At 39.1% G+C, this 19031-nt stretch overlaps 1 protein-coding gene across 3 annotated transcripts in view; it reads right to left on the bottom strand.

Annotated features, from left to right (window-relative positions):
* LOC124774986 (probable poly(ADP-ribose) glycohydrolase 2) overlaps nucleotides 1-19031 on the bottom strand; it is a 451377-nt gene that overhangs the window by 27439 nt on the left and 404907 nt on the right. For all 3 annotated transcript variants that reach the window (XM_047249731.1, XM_047249732.1, XM_047249730.1), the window contains 3 exons: nucleotides 12583-12747; nucleotides 12278-12493; nucleotides 7470-7710 (listed from right to left, as the gene is read on the bottom strand). In XM_047249731.1, the coding sequence (XP_047105687.1) occupies nucleotides 7470-7710; nucleotides 12278-12493; nucleotides 12583-12747 (622 nt within the window). The remainder of the gene's footprint in view (nucleotides 1-7469; nucleotides 7711-12277; nucleotides 12494-12582; nucleotides 12748-19031) is intronic.

Here is a 19031-nt window from a genome sequence, read left to right as displayed (position 1 = left end):
TATCTCTTGTTAATAAAATAATGATTAACCAGATAAAAAGAGACCGGTATTGACACCAAGAACAAATTTACAAACTGCATGCTGTTCAAAAGAGTTTTAATCTTTCCTTTTGGGACATAATAAGGATTACTTAAAATATATATAAAATACAGTAATCAATTTTATATGATTTTAGCATGGTGTTTCATCTGAATTCTGCAAGAGTTTTGGGTTTTTATCTCTACTAGTTTCCTTAGAAAATGTTTGCTCATTTTAACATTGATTCCTTATTGGAGTTCCTTCACAACTGTGTCCTCTTAAGCAACAGCAACAAAAATTGGTAGCAAATAATTAAGCTGGTAAGACAAAGAATTTGACCTGGCCTTTTCAATGTATGGACAGATATATATAGCAAATTTTCATGGATAGGAAATTTCCAAGAATGTTAGGGGAGAGGTACTCCTAGAGTGGACCAAGTCTTTCTAGACCTGATGTGAGATGCTTTGACCACTGCTCGGAGGTCACTCAATTCTCTGATCCTGAATACAGTTGCTATTAGGTAGAATCACAGCTGGTAGATGGTGGCTCTTTTCCCTTGCAGCCTCCAACATGGTGGCCATAGACATAATGCTCCTTGCAGGAAAATGTTCCTATTAGGAGGATACAGAGCAAACTGTATACACTGTAAGGTATGAAATGTATTACAACATCCAATGAAAAGTCACCTGACAACATTCTGTTTGCCTTCAAGTAATAAGCAAAACTTGGTAAAGAGACACTGAGACAGTTGTATGGAAGAGACATTTTTTGCCACTTGTTTTACTAATTATTTATTTTGGCACCATTAAGTTCCGGTTATTAGCCCATTATCTAGCATAACTGACAAAGATGTGTACACACACACACACACTTGATGCACAATGGCACAAATGCAGTTCAGCACATGGGTTATTGTGTGCTGGAGGCTATGTCGTGAGTGGAGAGAGAAGGGAAGAGGGGAAGAGGGTCTCTGGGGGAGAGGGGAGGGGGATAGACAGTGGCTCAGAAGGAGGTAGCCGGTTTGCTAGGTGATGTGGAGACACGAATTTGAGGGGGGGGGGGGGGGGGGGGGAGGGGGCAGCAGATAAGACTGGGAAACTGTTCAGTGCAAAATGCAGGAACAGTGGACTAATGGAGCATGAAATGAGGAGGGTTATGGGCGTGAAGGATTTGTTGTAAGGATAGCTCCCGCTCAAGTAGTTTAAAAAAGCTGCTGATGGAGGAAAGGATCCAGATGGCCTGTTGGCCACTATAATCTAGCATGCTGTGCCATTGTCTGCTCAACTTTGTTCTCACAGTGTGACGCTGGCTAATCATTCTGGTGGACAGTTTGTTGTTGTCATACTGACATAAAAAGCTGTGCAGTGATTACAGCAGCATTGGCATATGAAACGGATGCTTTAACAGGTGGCCCTGACTCTGATGAGAAACAATAAGCATGTGGCAGGAGTAGAATACGAAGTTCTGGGTAAGCGGACTGGGCAGGTCTTGCACCTGGATCTTCTACAGGGATATGATTCCTGTGACAAGGGGATTGGAGCTGGAGGAACATAAGGATGGACTAGAATGTTGCGTGGGTTGGGTCGGGAATGGAACATTACTTTAGGAGGACTGGGAAGAATCTTGGATAGAATGTTCCTCGTTTCATGACATGATGCTGGATAATCAAAGCCCCGGTGAAGGATAGGGTACAGATGTTTCAATCCTATGAATTAGGTGACAAGGGGGCCAATCCTTTGCAGATGATTCTTGGGTAGTGGAAGGATTGGGGGCATTTGAGTTTATGGCTGGAAATCTGTTTGCAGACTAGTTTTGGTAGTAGTGCCTGTCTGTGAAGGCCCTCTCAAGACATTCAACATACTGGCCATAGGAGTTTTCATCACTGCAGATACGATGTCCTTGGGTGTCCAGGCTGTAAGGCAGGGTTTTTTTGTTGTGTAAGGGATGGCAGCTGTCAAAATTCAGGTACTATTGGTGGTTAACATTCAAGAAGGTGGCAAGTTGGTTTTAGGAGGATCTGGTGAAATAATTATGTGAAACACTTATGTGTTAGGAAAAGTTAATAAGGTGCATGAGAAATGAGGTAGTGGGTTTGGAGTCTGAAGGACACTGGGAGAGGTAGTGTTCAATAGGGGCAAGGTCACAGGATGTTGGTGTATCACTGCACAGCTTTTGATGTCAGTATGACATCCAACCAGCTGGCCACCAGGATGAACGGCCACTGCTACACTGTGCCCAAGAACAAAGTTGACCACCTGGTGGCACAACATGCAACTTAGTACAACATCCTCGATTTCAGTGGCTGCTTTACAACCTGGGTCACATGGATCCTCCCATCCACCACCAGCTTTCTGAACTATGCAGATGGGAGTCATCCTTACAACACATCCTTCATTCGACTAAACCTCCTGGCTTCAGTCTTCATTACCTCACTGTTCCCACACCCTTCACCCAACGGTTTCCCCACCCTGATCAAATTCATGTCTCCACATCGTCTTCATTTTTGGTGCTCTGCGTCATATACCTGGCCTGTGGACTTTCCACCCCCTTCCTGCTGCCTTCCTAGCCATCAAACCAGCTGCCTCCCTCTGCACCATTAGCTACCCACACCCAATCCCTTTTTTGTTTCCCATCTCTCTCTTCCTTTACCCACACCACACAACCCCCACCCCACCCAGTCCACGTCTAGGTCATGAAAGGAAAGCTGCCGTATTTTCTCTTTTTTGTGTGTGTGCGCCTGTGAACAACTAAATGCATCTGCTTTTCAGTGAGTGGTCTACTTTACTCCTAAAATATTACATTCCACCAGAACTTTCCTACAGGCAAGAATTTATGATCATCACAAAAATCAGAATACTTTATATACAAGATCATAGTTAACTCAATTTATAGTATACCAAAATCTATGTCACAAAAGTGCCCAATTAGTGAAAAAACTGTTTTCTCTTCTTATCATGATTCAGTAAATACCAATAGTGAAATAAACAGAAATTACTTTACATAATTTAGTACTCATCATCTCTTTTTCTGTTTTTGCGATGGAAAAATGTTAGTAATTGAGCTAGATACTGTCAAAATTAAACAATTGTAAGGCACTCTTATTTTAATTGGTTCACCAAACCCAATTGTTTATTATTAATTACAAACACTGCACTCAAGTGCTGTTAATTTTTATAAATAAATGTAATTGATATAAATTAGTTTTTCAAGTCCAACAACAAAACCATCCCTACAAAAACAGCACCTAGTGGGGTAAAGCGGCACATACATTGCACAGATGCTCTGTAGGACTGTATCTAATTCATAAAGTGATGATTCCCTTCAGAAGTACACATTACCTTAAGTTTAGAAAACATTGATAGTGTGAAACTCAGCTTGCTGTTTTCTGATGCAGTATACTGCAAACTATGGATGAAGGGCAACAGGCATATTCCGTATTTCTAGATTTCTGAAAAGCATTTGATGTGGTACCCCATTGCAGACTGTTAAATGTATGTGCTCGTGGAATAGGTTCCCAGCTACGGGAGTGGCTTGAAGACTTCTTAAATAATAGAACCCAGCATGTTGTCCTTGATGGTGAGTGTTCATCAGAGACAAGGGTATCATCAGGAGTACTGCAGGGATGTGTCATAGGACTGCTATTATTTGCTGTATACATAAATGATCTGGCAGATAGGGTGGGCACCAAACTGTGGTTATTTACTGATGGTGCTGTGGAGTATGGGAATGTGTTGAAGTTGACTGATTAAAGGATGATGCAAGATGACTTAGACAACATTTATAGTTGGTGTGGCTCTAAATGTAGAAAAATGTGAGTTAACAATATTAAGAAAAGGAAAGTTGCTACTCACTATATAGTGGAGATACTGAGTCGCAGATAGGCACAAAAAAAAAAAGATTGTTCCAAATAAAGCTTTCTCGGCCTGTAAGGCCTTCGTCAAAAATAGATGACAGACACAGACACAGACACACACAACTCAACACAACACACAAACAATTGCAGTCGAAGGCAACTGTAGCCACATTTCCTGGATTTTCCATTGTTTGGAAATGTGGATGAATAGGGAAAACAAACCCATAATATCTGTAGTGTCCACACCAGATCAGATTAAAGGAAGACATCAAACCAATTCAGAGGTGGGGTGCTAGATTTGTTACCACTAGATTCAAACAATGTGGAAGTGTTACAGAAATGGGAATCCCTGGAGGGAAGGCAATGTTATTCTAAAGGGGCACTGACTGCCAAACAATTCTACTGCCACCAACATACGATTCTAGAAATTAGGACTCATATGGAGGCATATAGATCTTCATATTTGCCTTGCTCTATCTGTGAGAAGAACAGGAAAGGAAATGACTAGTAGTGGTACAAGGTACCCTCTACCCTGCACCGTATGGTGGCTTGTGGAGTATATATGTAGATATAGATGGAGATGTGATACATATGCCACCTGACTGACTAGTCCATAGTATGCTGTAGTTATCTCCACTATGACAAATTAACCCACAAAAAGATGTCAGTGAAACCGAACATTATCATCTGCAAGGAGTACACCTGAATCAACAGTACTTGGAATACTTAATTTTTGTAAGTAACATATGGGCACTAACAATTTTCTTTAGGTACTCAGAGTAGATGTGAAGCTCCATACATCCACCCAACATGATGCCACTCTACACAAGACCCACACCAACAACAAACAGAAGTTCTTGTGATTGTGTTGACAGACATTTTCTCTCCAGGTGAAAATTTGGGGAAACGTATTCAGGAAATTGAAGTAGTACTCCTGTGTGAAGATCTCATTCATTGATTAACTCACAGTACAAATTTGATGTTGCTGCATCTGGAGTGTGTGGGTTCATGTCTACAATCCATGAATATGTAGGAGATACTGACAGTAATCTGGCATACAAGCCAAATGCTATGAGTTTTCACTTCACAGTTTATAAAGAAGCTCTGTTATGGGGTAGCTACACTTTGCCAGCTTTGTACTGACTCATATTCTTTGGATCAAGTTCCTATTAAAAGGAGATACCACAGTCTTGGTTCATATAGGTAAGTTGTAATGGTAATTTTGGCGTTTGTTCGCCTTTTCTCATTCAGTTTCCGTCTTTTTCCCATTATTATTTTTGGTTGCTATTGCACCTCTTACCACATGATTTTTTTAATCTTCTCTTTATTAACACACTCCAACAGGTATTATGGTAGATTTAGAGAAATCTTTGTAAAGTCAGTAAATACTGCTTTTTTTTTATAGACTTCCTTTTGTCCATTTTTTCAGCAAAAATGCTAACACTCAAAGGGAAAAGTTCTCCCTTCCAAAACTCATGTCACACCTGGAATTATCTTTCACTCTGCAGAGGATTGTGTGCTGAAATGAACTTTCCCGATACATAAGAACTGTGACCCGGACCAGATCTGGAACTCACATCTTTGCCCTTTGCAGGCAGTTCTCTACAAATAAAGTCAGCAGCAGGTCTCGTGCATATTTTGCACTATCACTCCTGAGAGAAATGTATATGTGACTGATTTCTGGCATGTTAGTTCACTGAATTATACCATAGAGCTTGTGTGGACATTGGAAAGTAAGAGAAATATCTTGAAGGACTGAAACTGTATCAAATCATGAGTAATGTATTGATAGCTTGTCTGAAATAGCATTTGCCATAAAAGCAAAGACCCGTTTTAAGTCCAGCTCTGGTAAACAGTTTCACTTTCTTACAGAAATATTCATTTTCCACTCCATGAACAATTTTCTTGCATCTTTGAACCACAGCAGACTTATTGTACTCCCAGTGCAGCAACAGTTCTTCAGAGAATTTACAGAATTTAATCAAAAAAACTCTTGTATGATTAATATGTTATTGGTGAAGTGTGAATATATTTCTAATGGATTTATACTAATTAACATCATTGCCCCTTAGTAGAAAGGATTCAATCATCTCTGCATCAGATGCAGCTTTTCAAGCTTTCCTGGTGGATCTGTTGAAAATACATTTCTTAAGTTTTACACCAAATAAAATTGTGCAAGTCTGTCAATATTTCATCAAAACAATTATTCAGTCTCTTCAGTTGGTGGTAGTTGCTGTTGTCAGTGCTGCAGTACACTACTGGTGATAACTGTGAGGTGGAATCTAAATTTATTGGGACAGGAGCAGAAATTATGTGTGCACATAGAGGCTTGGAAGAAAGTGGCACCCACAGTGCCTTCTGCCAGGAGTGAAAGAGAGGTCTTCCATACATGTGCAGTAAGCAGTGACTGATTGTGCTGCCAGACACTCCTGTGGTTAAAGGTTGAATTAACTCTCTGCAATGTACTGTATTAGGTCATAAATTGGATGTGCTTGTTGTTCCTGTTTTAATTTAATGGGACCCATTGCTGGAATCAAAGCAGTGCTTGGCTGAAAACATGCATCCATACTCATAAGATTGTCTGCTGTACGGATATGTAGGGCTTCCTTAAAAACACAATCCAATTATATTTGCAGACCAAAAACTATCATCAATGCACACAATGTGATAGTGTCTTATGCTACCTGGTTGCATAGAGCACACGTGGTTTCAGATCCTGACAGCCTACCATGTGAGCTGCAATATCTAAGGATGGTGTTCCAATAGAATGGTTATTCTGGTGTTCCAATAGAATGGTTATTCTAATAAACAGATATGTAATACATTCTGATCAAAGCTAGTACAGTGTAAGGATGCAAATGAAGATGCAGAAGCATAGAATGCAAAGGCCTCTTTCCATATATTCATGACATGTCTTCAAGAATAGAAAGAGTCCTCAGGAGATATAACATTAAGTTCATTTTTGTCCACCAGCAAAATTGAGGAATTTGTTGTTTTTGGTTAAAGACAGACATGGCCTTAAAAAGTGTGGTACTCATATGATCCCATGCCAGTGTGGGAAATATTATATTGGGCAGACATGTAGCACCATACAAGAATGTTGTGTCAACAGGAATATGTTATTTCAGCTAAGCACTGCCTGAAATTCAGCACTGGCTCGTATTAAGTTAAAACAGAAGCAACAAGAATCTCCAGTTTGTGACTGGATGCAATGTGTTGCAGAGAGTTAATTCAGTTTTTAACCACAGGAGTGTCTGGCAGTTCAGTCATTGCTCACTGCGCACACATGGAAGGCCTCTCTTCAGCTCCCAGTACAGGACACTATGAGCCTAACTTTCATTCAATGATGAACTCTTCTCTGTGTATGTGTAATTCCTGCTTGTGGCCCAATAAAATTTGATGCTGCCATGTGATTCTCACCAGTTTCTTCTTGCAGCAGTGACGTCAGCAACTACCACCATCTGAAGATGTCAAACAGCCATTTCGAGGAAATACTACAGGTCATATGCAAAATAAGTGTGTATGCGTTTCTACATTAGTCTTGAAACACAACAAAAAGACTTTGTAGACTGTTAAAGAAAAGATTTTTGAGACATACCTGTATCATCTGTGTCAAGAGATGTGCATGCACTATGAAATTCTTCCGACTCTGTCTCAGACTGACAGCTGGAATAGTGACTGCCAAATGTTAGTGGAACATTCCGTGTGATTGGCAAACATTCTCCTGAGGATCCAAGCACTATAAAACGCCCACGACGTGATCCTGGGCTTGGCGGTCGCAACAAATCTTTTGATGCTGCAGAAGGAGCTGTTGGCGGTGGCTGAGGCACAGCAGTCTCCTGAAATTGTATATAATATATTATCTGTAAAACTTGCATGATAAGCAGAACATCATATCTACATCATAAAAAATAGCAGCAGTTTCAGTAGGTAGTAATAATAAAAACATTTCATCTAACTAATTCACATGAGTAGCATCTTAGATATTAGTTATTAATGAAAATTGCTTTGAATGCCTTGCATGCATGAAGCAGCAGGTCTGTTATTGTCCTTTGAGAAAGGATCACTGAGAAAACAATCAGAAATTTTCATTCAGGAAGTGCAGTGACCTGCTGATTATTGGGTACTTGAATTAACTCTCACTGTTTGTTGGACAGAAAACACATATTTATTTTAATACAACGACATACGATAATTTACTGAAAGTAGTCCTTCAGCAGCTACAACCCTTTCCCATTTTTTGGGTAACAATCTGATTTTTGATAAAAAAAATCTGGTATATTTGGGGTGATCAACTCATGGAGCCAGTTAAAAGACCTGAAGTGTTGTCCAGAAAAGCTAAGCTGCATGGACCAAAATGGCAGTTAGCAAGACTGATGTCTGGTGAACATGGTGGAGGGAAGGGATAAGACATCCCATCAAAGTTCCTTCAAGCTTGCTTCATTTGGTCTGCAACATCTGGTTTGGTATAGTCATGAAGCAGAACAAATTTGTCATGTGGCTGACCATACTGCAGACATTTTTCTCAAAGTGTGCAATTCAAATTGAGTAACTGTGCTTTGTAGCATTCAGTATTCCTTGTTTGATCCAGTTACAGCAGCTCATGGTACTCTACACCAACCAGGATACATTTTGTCATGCATCTCAAAAGCATTGTCTTGGAATCATCAAAGTCAATCTCTGCACATTGTTTCCAACAGAGCTTGTTCTCCATATGCTTCCACAGCAAACAATGACTTTGTGCATCAGATTTCTTGAGATGAAAGCAGAAAAGTAATATTTTCTGTGATGCTGTTTTGGAGAGGTACAAAGGTCAACACGTTTGAGGCATTAAATAGGTACGTTCTTTTCACTCCACTCAGAAGTCACACACAGATCTGAAAGCACAATGTTTCTATTCTTCAATACATTTTGTGCCACTATGCCATACTATGCTAGTACAACTACTGTCTCTCTTCATGAACAGTGAGCATTAATTCAAACTCTTAGTACAATAAAGTCATAAAATTTATAAATAAAACATTTTAGCTACTTGCAAGAAGAATGAACAAACTCTAACAGATATTGGCTATTGACCTATCACTGTGAATTCAACCATTTGGTATTGTCTATATTCTGCGATATTTTGATAACATGGTATGGTACCATTTTCAGGCAGTTCTGATGACTGACTGTCTCTCTCTGAGTACCTGTTTATTCATACATAATTCCTGTTGACAATCATATCCCTGTGAAACCCAGTTATGGTTCCTTTTGTGAGGTGGCAGAAAAGAGGACTGCTGGGTCATGAATCCCAGTTAGATACAACATTGCTATCCTTACATTCAAAGTTTGCCTTGAGTGGGGAGGCAATTTTCACCTTAATGTCTCTAGTTTGTGTTTTTTTCTTTTTTAGTAAGCTTACAGCGAGATTCAGAACTCCATTTAATTGGTGTCTTTATCCTGAAGTATGTTTTGTATACAAACTGACAGATTCTTTTCTGATGCAGTTTCAGAATGTGTTGCCTTGTTGAAATATCCTGGTGAGACAAGGCATTGTGGCTGTTTTAGGTACATGTGGCACTTGACACTGACAGTTTAATACTAGCTTGTCCATGTGGCGTTTCTACACTTGCATAGATTGTGGTATACTCTGGATTTCCAGAGTTCCTGTTTGTTCTTTACAAATCCAGCAAGCTGTGGTCTTGGAATACAAAGTTGACATTGTGCTAGGGTAACAGTACATATGAGAAGAGTTACTAGTGAAAATAATTAAAAAGAAGTTATTGGAGATGGAGTACAAGCTCAGTTTGATAACAATGTACAGATAGCTAGAATTAGGAAGCGCAGACAGGAATTAGAAACTTGCTTTTCAATTGTAAAATATATGAATTGCTTAACTTAGCACCACAATGGTACTGATCCTATGAAATACTTGTTACTGAATATATTTGAAGTGAACTGGTCAGGAACTTCTTGAGGTTTTTGGTAATAATGTTAAATGACAACTTGTCTTTATATAGTAGTATAAATGCACACATATCTGAATGTTCTATTCTGACAACCAGAAAATATTGGCTTTTTACTTTATGTTTATCACTGATACATATTTCAAACATTGGAAAATCCAGGATGGAATGTAACATGTTTATGAAGAGGATGGGCACTACTCACCATATAGCGGAGATGCTGAGTCGCACATAGGCACAACAAAAAGACTCACAAAATAAGCTTCCAGCCAACAAGGCCTTTGTCAAAAATAGATCTCACACACACACACACACACACACACACACACACACACACACACATGAAAATGAGTTGTGTCTGCGTGCGTGTGTTTTTCATCTATTTTTGACAAAGGCCTTGTTGGCCGATAGCTTATATTGTGACAGACTCTTTGTTGTGCCTATCTGCGACTCAGCACCTCTGCTATATGGTGAGTAGCAACTATTCTTTTTATAATACTGATAAGTATTTCATAAGGTCAGTACATATGACAACCAATGTGGTGCTAAGTTAAGCAATTCGTATACTGTACACTTGAAAAACAGGTTTCAAATCCCTGTCTACACCACAAGCTATCTGTACATTGCTGGAATTTTCCAAGTACATATTGATAGACACACACACACACACACACACACACACACACACACACACATACAATATGGAAAAGTTGTTAACAAAAATCTTGAAAAATACTTGACCTACTTACTTCAAATTTTTACACAGTACCCTAATAAACACACAGATGGTCAGACGGATATAGGCTACACATTTTTTAAACAACAATGTCCAGGTGAGGGAGAAAACACTGTAGTGTGAAAATCTCCAGTTTTGTTTTGTTTCTCGCAGTCAGGTTTAACTATGATAACAGCTCATTTAGACCATTATACAAATTACTTATCCCCCTACATAGTCCTGCTCCTTGTATATAATTTTAACCAAAAATTGTATACTTCCTCACAGTCAATTTTAACAGGAAACAGGAAAGTTGTACTTATGGCTTATGAATGCTGAGATGGAAATGGACATAGAGGGGGAGGAAAAAAGGAGAACAGGACATATATCCGATTCCCATGCATATTTAGAAATTGTGAAGTGTTTCCAGGTTCACTAGTATAATATAGATTATCATTTTACGACTTGCAAGACAGCTTGGCGTATAAGCACTAGATCACATGTCCAAGTAGTAGTAGTAGTAGTAATGCCCTTAAGCCTAATAAGAGCATTATTGGTGTGGATCATATGTGGTTTTTCATGCCTGTTTTTATATGAACAGAAGACTACTTTCCAATCTTTGCTTCATAAATACAGCAAACAAGCACTTGTTGTGACACAAAAAACAGAGCTTATATGATTTTCAAAACAATTTTGTGAAGAACATCCTTCCCCTTAGATTAAAGTGAAGAAGCAGAGTAACCTTTTTGAAACCACATAACAGCTAGTTGGGATGCCCAACTTCTCTATTTCCATGCATCAGATTCAAATTTCATTCAGCTTGCTTTTGTAGAACGATTATAATATAATACTTCCTGGCAGATAAAAACTGTGTGCCGGACCAAGACTCGAACTCGGGACCTTTGCCTTTCACAGGCAAGTGCTCTACCAACTGAGGTACCCAAGCACGAGGATGGGGCGTGAGTCGTGCTTGGGTAGCTCAGTTGGTAGAGCACTTGCCTGCGAAAGGCAAAGGTCCTGAGTTCGTGTCTCAGTCCGGCACACAGTTTTAAACTGCCACGAAGTTTCATATCAGTGCACACTCCACTGCAGAGTGAAAATCTCATTCTAATTATAATATAATAATTTATCGTGTTGAGTTCACCTAATTACTACAATATTCAGATTAGTGCTCTCAAAAATTAATTCCCATTCTTGGCTGTTATAATTGATCCACAAACATCTTTGTCATTATGTATGTCATATAGCCTCTTTTTACCATGTGACAATATGATATATACTTAACTGAAATGTGTTATAACAGTTTATTGTGTTCAGAAAGCATATAACTTACATTTTTATATATTATGAGAAAACTGTTTGTGGATCATTAATCACATCTAAAAATGGCAATATATTGGTGAAACTGATAATGAGAATATTGTGGTAATTAGATGATCTAGATGTAATAAATCATCATATAATATTGCCCATACACTTCCATACAAAAATATGTCTATTCTTAAAGTATAAGAATAATTTCTGTTTTGCTCAGCTATTGTAACAAGGATATTCTCAAATTGTAGATTGAACATTATGTATGCAAGAAGATGTCTGCAGGCACTTCATGCAATAATGGCTCTGTTTTAAATAAGTGCAAGCAGCTAAATTAAACCACTAAGTTTATTTTAAATTAAAATTGAATGGCTAGAACATAATGCTGATTATTTTATATGTTCACAGTATGTTGTAAGCAAATGGTACCTGCTTCTGAAGCTTTTCTGAAGTAGTCTCAGGAGGTGTAGAACTACATGATTCACCAATAGGTGACAGTCTTCTTGTAGACTGCTGAGCATCTTTATATGGTAACTGCCTGAAGCCAAGAAGAGCTTTGTTCAGTTCTCTGAGGACATTGTCTTCCTCAAATTGACCCACTGGTAACAACTTGTAGTTTTCAGCATCCATGCAGCACACATGTGCCTTTTCAAGAAGAAATAACTGCTGTTAAAGAAGCATGAAAATCACATCTATAATATATTTTCAGTATCCTGTAATGGGTGTATGCTCACCATCCTAGGCTGAGAAGCAGTCTCAAAAGTTGACCTATGTTTAGGATCATGTATGCGAGACACTTGTTGAACACCATCAATTGTTACAACCTCATTGTCCTCCAGAGCTTCAACAAATGACAGGAGTGCCAAGAGCTCAGGTTGGGTGCAGAACTGGATGCTCTCCTAAAAAGCATGGAAGATAAACTGTGAGTTTTCATTTATTAATGACAGAAAATGATGTAAAAGGTTTCTGACAAATGACTAGATCATTAAGTTTAGGACATAACATTTTAGCAGCAGATTCAAGCTGCCATCATTAGTGACAAGTTTATTTATTTGACAGAAACTCATTCTTTTCCAAATATACATGCTGGGTAATAGATGCAAGCCCACTGCTTGTATTATTGAATTAGGAACTTCCTACAAACTAATATTCAATGGCATTAAGTTACGTATGATGATATTAAGTAAAAAGCTGGAGAATAAAGAGAAATTCCTATTTTATAGAAAATAAAATTTGTGAATTCCATAATACTATGAATAGTTGTTATATTTTCTTTCTTTTTTAAAAAAAATCATTGACCTGGCAAATTTTAAGTAATTCATCACAATATGTAGTACTTACATGATACAGAACTGTAAATACCAAACTATTTGGTGTTATGCAGGGGCAGAATGAGAGGCTATTGCTTATCCTTAGGAGACAAAATTCTAAATACTGCTGATAAATATGTTAATTTATTAATAACATTCCATCTTTAGTCACAATTTTTTAATTTCTAATGATTTTCCACTATGTTTCAGAGCAGCAACTCCATTTTCAAAGACTGTATAGTCTTAATGGGCTTTACATTTGCTTCAGTTTCTCAGTAACAGGATGATACAGTTGTTAGTTTTATGGGAAAACTATCTCAGATGGGGTTAATAAGAGAAGATACAGTATTATACCATACTTCCTGTGTTTGATGACACGATATTCATCTTCTGTATTACTGAAAAACTTCCACATTTGCAATTAAATTTTTAAAAAACTGAGCATGTTTATGTCATTACTACATGACTCAAATGATTTTTACTTAACCTATGTTACAGTGGTGTGATGGAATATGCAATTGGGTTTTATGTTGTTTACAGTATATGAAGTAAAAGTCTGTGAATGTAATTCTCTAGTGTACATGTCAATTCATAGTGTAGAAGAGTTCCTCAAAAATCCTTAGAGCTTAAGTGAGGATCATGCGAATACTGTAATCGTTAATATTGGCTTATACATGTATTCAGTTGTAAACTTCAAGTTTCTAATGTGGTTTAATTATAACTTACACATTGTTTTGCCCAGTATATGAAATGCTGTAAAATTTTGTGAACATAATTTTCTAGTTTCTAAAGTGTTTTAATTGTAAGATATACTGTGACCTGTCCAATATCTGATGTGCTGTACTGTACATGTAAGATTTACTGGACTAATAAATACAATACAATACAATACACAGGCTGTTGAAATAAAGTAAAAAACTAGTTAGTGGACTGACAACTAACAATTTCTGTTTAACAATATTATGAAAGGGATAGGTGCTACTCACCACGTAGTGGAGATGCTGAGTCGCAGAAAGGCACAATAAAAAGACTGTTGGAAAGTTAGCTTTCAACCAATAAGGCCTTTGTCAAAAATAGACACACACACACACACACACACACACACACACACACACACACACACACACACACGACCACCGTCCACCGTCTCGGCCAGCTGGAGCCAGAATGCAAGAAGCAGTGCATTATGGGAGAGGCAACCGGGTGGGAGTAAGCAGGAGGCTGGGGCAGGAAGGGGGAAGGATAGCAGGGCATGGGTGGAGGACAGTAAAGTGGTGCTGGAAGTGTGCAGGGATGAGGTGGGGAACAGGCCAACCAGATACAGTCAGGTGTTTCAATGAGGGGGAGGGGAAGGGGGGAGAATAGGGGCATAGCAGGAAAGAGGTATAAGGACTGGGTGTGTTGGTGGAAAAGAGGGCTGTGTAGTGCTGGGATGGGATCAGGGAAGGGGCTAGATGAGTAAGGACTATGGCTAATCAAAGTTGAGGCCATTAGGGTTACCTCCTTCCCACCAACACCAGCTTTTCTGAATTCCACAGGTGGAAGCTCTTCCAGCTTCCTGCAATACATCCTACTTTCCCGTAACCCAGGGCTTCCCAACCTTTTCAGCTGGCGGACCCCTTCTTCAGTCGAAAATCCATGGCGGACCCCTAGTCAGTCAAGAGCACAGTAACTTTAAATTTCAGAGCGAAACCCATGGGAACTGAAAGCTTCTTAATGCAAGTGCCATGTTCCCAATGACCCTCCCCCCCTCCCTTCCCCCGAAGTATCAATAGTCTTTGGTTTAGAGATAAATGAAAACAACTTGAAATTAACAATCCAATTTGAATTCCCACTTTATCCAGACACTTACTAGTTGACTTACTCCCTCTGTTCAACACACTCTAGCCTTATTAAAATTACTTGGTAATTGAAATTTCACACGATGGAGCTGTCTTCCTCCAAGAGCAATCAACGTCACGTCCAAACTGTTCGCTGCTGACAAGCTGCCGCTTATGGTCTGTTCACTTCCACTATTTGGCTACTGTTGTGTAAGGAGCATGCATATTTCATAACAGTCGTGTGTGTGTAAGTGTGTGTGTGTGTGTGTGTGTGTGTGTGTGTGTGTGTGTGTCGTTTTTCGTGAAATTCGAAGAAAAATGTTCAAATGTATATAACTAAAGTCTTCCTTTGATCGTCCTCCCTCATCATTCATTTCAACTGGAAACTTCCCTTGTTGTGAAGGCGATGGAGAAACTGCACCCTTCTTCAATGATCCTGACTTCAGCCACGGATCCATGTTAGAAGTAATAAACTGGTCAAAAATCGACTTATGAAATAGATAGTGCACTGACAAAGCAAGTTTAACATTTAATGATGCCTGGGGCCGCATACGTGCCAGCAAGCGCTGTGATTGGTCGACAAAACTCGCTCCGCGCATACTTAAAAGGTTTCAGCGCACCTAGCGCCATGAGCCGGGACACAAATGACCCCCGTATTGTTGCTAAACAGTCGATCAGAGAAGGCACACTCTCCGGCACTAACTGTGTATACGTTCTCACTTAGGAACTGCAAAGGCTGTTTGGGGATACGACCTGAAGTAAAAGTACACGTTTTTCACACGAAAAAAAAATTGTGATGAATTTGATTTTCACATTTTTATTCAATAATTTTACTCATTATTTTACACAATTTGGTGAAAGGTGGCCGCAGACCCCCTAGAAAGAGCCGGCGGACCCCTAAGGGATCCGCGGACCACAGGTTGGGAAGCCCTGCTGTAACTCTTCTGGCTAACTTTCTGACAGTCTTTTTGTTGTGCCTTTCCGTGACTCATCATTTCTGCTACATGGTGAGTAGCAACTATCCTTTTCATGATGTTACATTCCACCCTGGATTTTCCAGTGTTCAATTTTTGTTTAACATCATTCTATATTCAAAATGAGATTTTACATGCATATTAACATACTCAATATACCCATTACACTTTACTGCTTCTTTTCCCAAGTGGGTAATTTATACTGCTGGGAATGTAATCTAGTAATAATGTGATGTTATTTATGTTTATGCATACAAATGAAATGAAACAACCTACTGCAAAGCGACAGTGAGTCCAATATGGTGGTTGGTTCATGGGGTGGGGGGGGAGGGGGGGGGCAAAAGGCAAGGCAAAGAGTGAGAGAGAGAGAGAGAGAGAGAGAGAGAGAGAGAGAGAGAGAGAGAGAGAGACCTGGGTAAATGGAATGAGTTGATATATTTATACCTGAGATAGGGATAAGGGAATTGTGTTCATTACTTCTGAGGCCATTGTATGAAGAGACAGTCATTACTGAGTATAGAAAGTAATCACTTGTATTTGCCACAGACAACTATCAAGCACAAAACTCATCAAACTAGAGGGTCTAGAATTACACAGGCAACATATTTTCTGACCCACTTACATGGTGAATGAACAGGCAGACAGCAAATACAACAGCTTACTTTCTGTGTTCAGTAATGACTGTCTCTTATTAAAACAGCCTCAGAAGCAGTAATTAACACAAGGCCCTTACCCTTGTCTCAAATACAAATACATCAACTTATTCCCTTTACCCAGGTCTGTCTCTCTTCCTCCCTCTCTCTCTCTCTCTCTCTCTCTCTCTCTCTCTCTCTCTCTCTCTCTCTCTCTATGCCTTTCCCTCAACCCCCCCCTCCCTAGCCAACTCTCATATTGTACTCACACAGGGGGTAAATTCTGGAAAACCTGGAATTCTCAGGGAATTTTGTATTTTTTGCCTAGGACTGAAATTGAATTTTACTGAGTTTTATAAATCACAAATTTTAAAATATTTAATATTTCAAAGTGTGTTAATTATATGAATATTATTCCACATAAATTACTGATGTTTAAAAACTATGGTGAAAGTACTGCTTATGGCTGGTATATAGCTCAGCTGAGAGCCAACCCCCTCCCCTGCTCACCATTAATATTTATCAGGAGCTTCTTGACACTATCTTCCTCCTCACATCTGCACTTCTCAGGGAACATTTTTTTTAAAGTTTGGATAGCCATCCTGTCACTGTCACTTTGCAGTAGGTTGTATCATTTCGTTTGGATGCATAAATTTAAATAACATGGTGTTATTACAACGTTACAGTCTCAACAGTATAAAATACCCACTTAGCAATAGAATCAGTAAATTGTAACAAGTGTTTTGAGTCGTTCTGTATGTTAATAAACATGTCAAATCCTTTGTTTAATATGCAAGAAAGTAAAACAAAAATTCTTAGCTACCACACCACTAAGTAATTTCTTATTTTATTACAGCAATCTTTGTAAATGGAAATGATGTGAAAGTCAATACTCTTTCACTTCACTGAAATATAGGTTAAAAATATGTCATTTGATTCATATAACACTGTCATAAACATGCTACATTGTTAAAAATGTAAGTACAAATGTGAAAGTTTTTTATCAACACAGAAGATGAAAATTATGTAGTCTAACACAGGTAATATGATAAAATATTTTTGAGCATCCATCCAGGCAGCTGTTTTGAAATTCTGCAACATTTTGATGAGTGTCACTCATCATCTTCTGGCTAAGTGTTGACATTATGTTGGCATCCCATAATATACCTGAGTGGTGTTCAACTCTCTCAACCCCTTCCCCATGATGTGGGGTTTGGCAACGCACAGTAAAGGGAAGACAGCTGCTCAACTCTTGGTGCATTCAGTCTTGCCCAGACTTGTGAAGTGTTGACTTCAAGTATAGGATTCCATATCAAACTTAACCAGTAGCCTTGATTCCTGTTGATGAGACTGTGATGGAGCCTTTCTCAATTGAGTCTTGAATAATGCTCCCCATAAGCCACTAGTCCAGGACTCATTTTTCTCAAATTAAAACGTGTCCTTCACTGAGGTTGTGTTTTGCACTGCTCCAGACACACACATCTAATGTGTTCCATGCAGAATTGGAAGCAGCAGCACTATGTTTGGCCAATGTACTGGAGGCCACAATCACAAGCGATGCTGTATGTACCAGGTATTTGAAGTTTTAATTTGTCCTTTGCCAAGCCCAGCATATCTTTTGTTTTTTTAGAGGTTGAAAGACAGCTCTGATCCTCCCCCCTCCCCTCCCTCCTACTCCCCTCCCCCCCAATGATTCTTGCAATTTTTGGCTGAGGAGACCCAAAATTGGGGGATAAAGGCTAATTTCTCTTTCTATTTCTTTACCTCTTCTTTTTCCAATGCTGCATGACTCATTTCCTCACCCTACGATGCTTCTCTGTCCCTATTTTGGCAAAACAAACCTTTAGGTGTTGCATCTCAACTGGGAGGCTGCCTCTGTTACAAACAGCATGTGCCTTGTGAACGAGAGTTGTCAGAACAGCGCACCATTGTGCCGGCTGATGATACACATTTGTGTGTATATGCTTTCTGCAGATGGTGTGTTCTAGGGTACAATTTGCATTTCTTTTTATTAAAATGTCTAAAAATGGAAGACATCCATCCTGTTCTAGCTCCACTGTGAACTGTATTTTGCGATGGCAGCTGGTCCAGGGGTCCAGAAACTAATTCAGTGTCTCTCCCCATGTTGCTGCACAACGAAGGTGTCATCCACATAACAGAAGAAGTTTTAGGTTCATGCCATGCAGTTTTTCATGCCTTCTCCTGGAAGGGCTGCGTATAGAGATTGGCAATCCAAGGGGCAAGTTGAAAGCCCATGTCGAACCTATCAGCTTCTTCACAAAAGTCCCCACCACATCTGAAGTAGGTTGCAATGACATGTTCAAATACCTTCAATGACTGGGACTCAAAATGATCTGCTAAGACTACCAAAGCATCTTGAAATGGTACTCATGAAAAAAGAGATTTTATGTCATGGCTCACATCAGGTCATTCATCTGCAGCTACAT

This window comes from Schistocerca piceifrons, chromosome 2 (genome assembly GCF_021461385.2).
Source record: "Schistocerca piceifrons isolate TAMUIC-IGC-003096 chromosome 2, iqSchPice1.1, whole genome shotgun sequence".
Classification (NCBI taxonomy): Eukaryota; Metazoa; Arthropoda; class Insecta; order Orthoptera; family Acrididae; genus Schistocerca; species Schistocerca piceifrons.
This window is presented reverse-complemented; position numbering and strand designations above follow the sequence as displayed.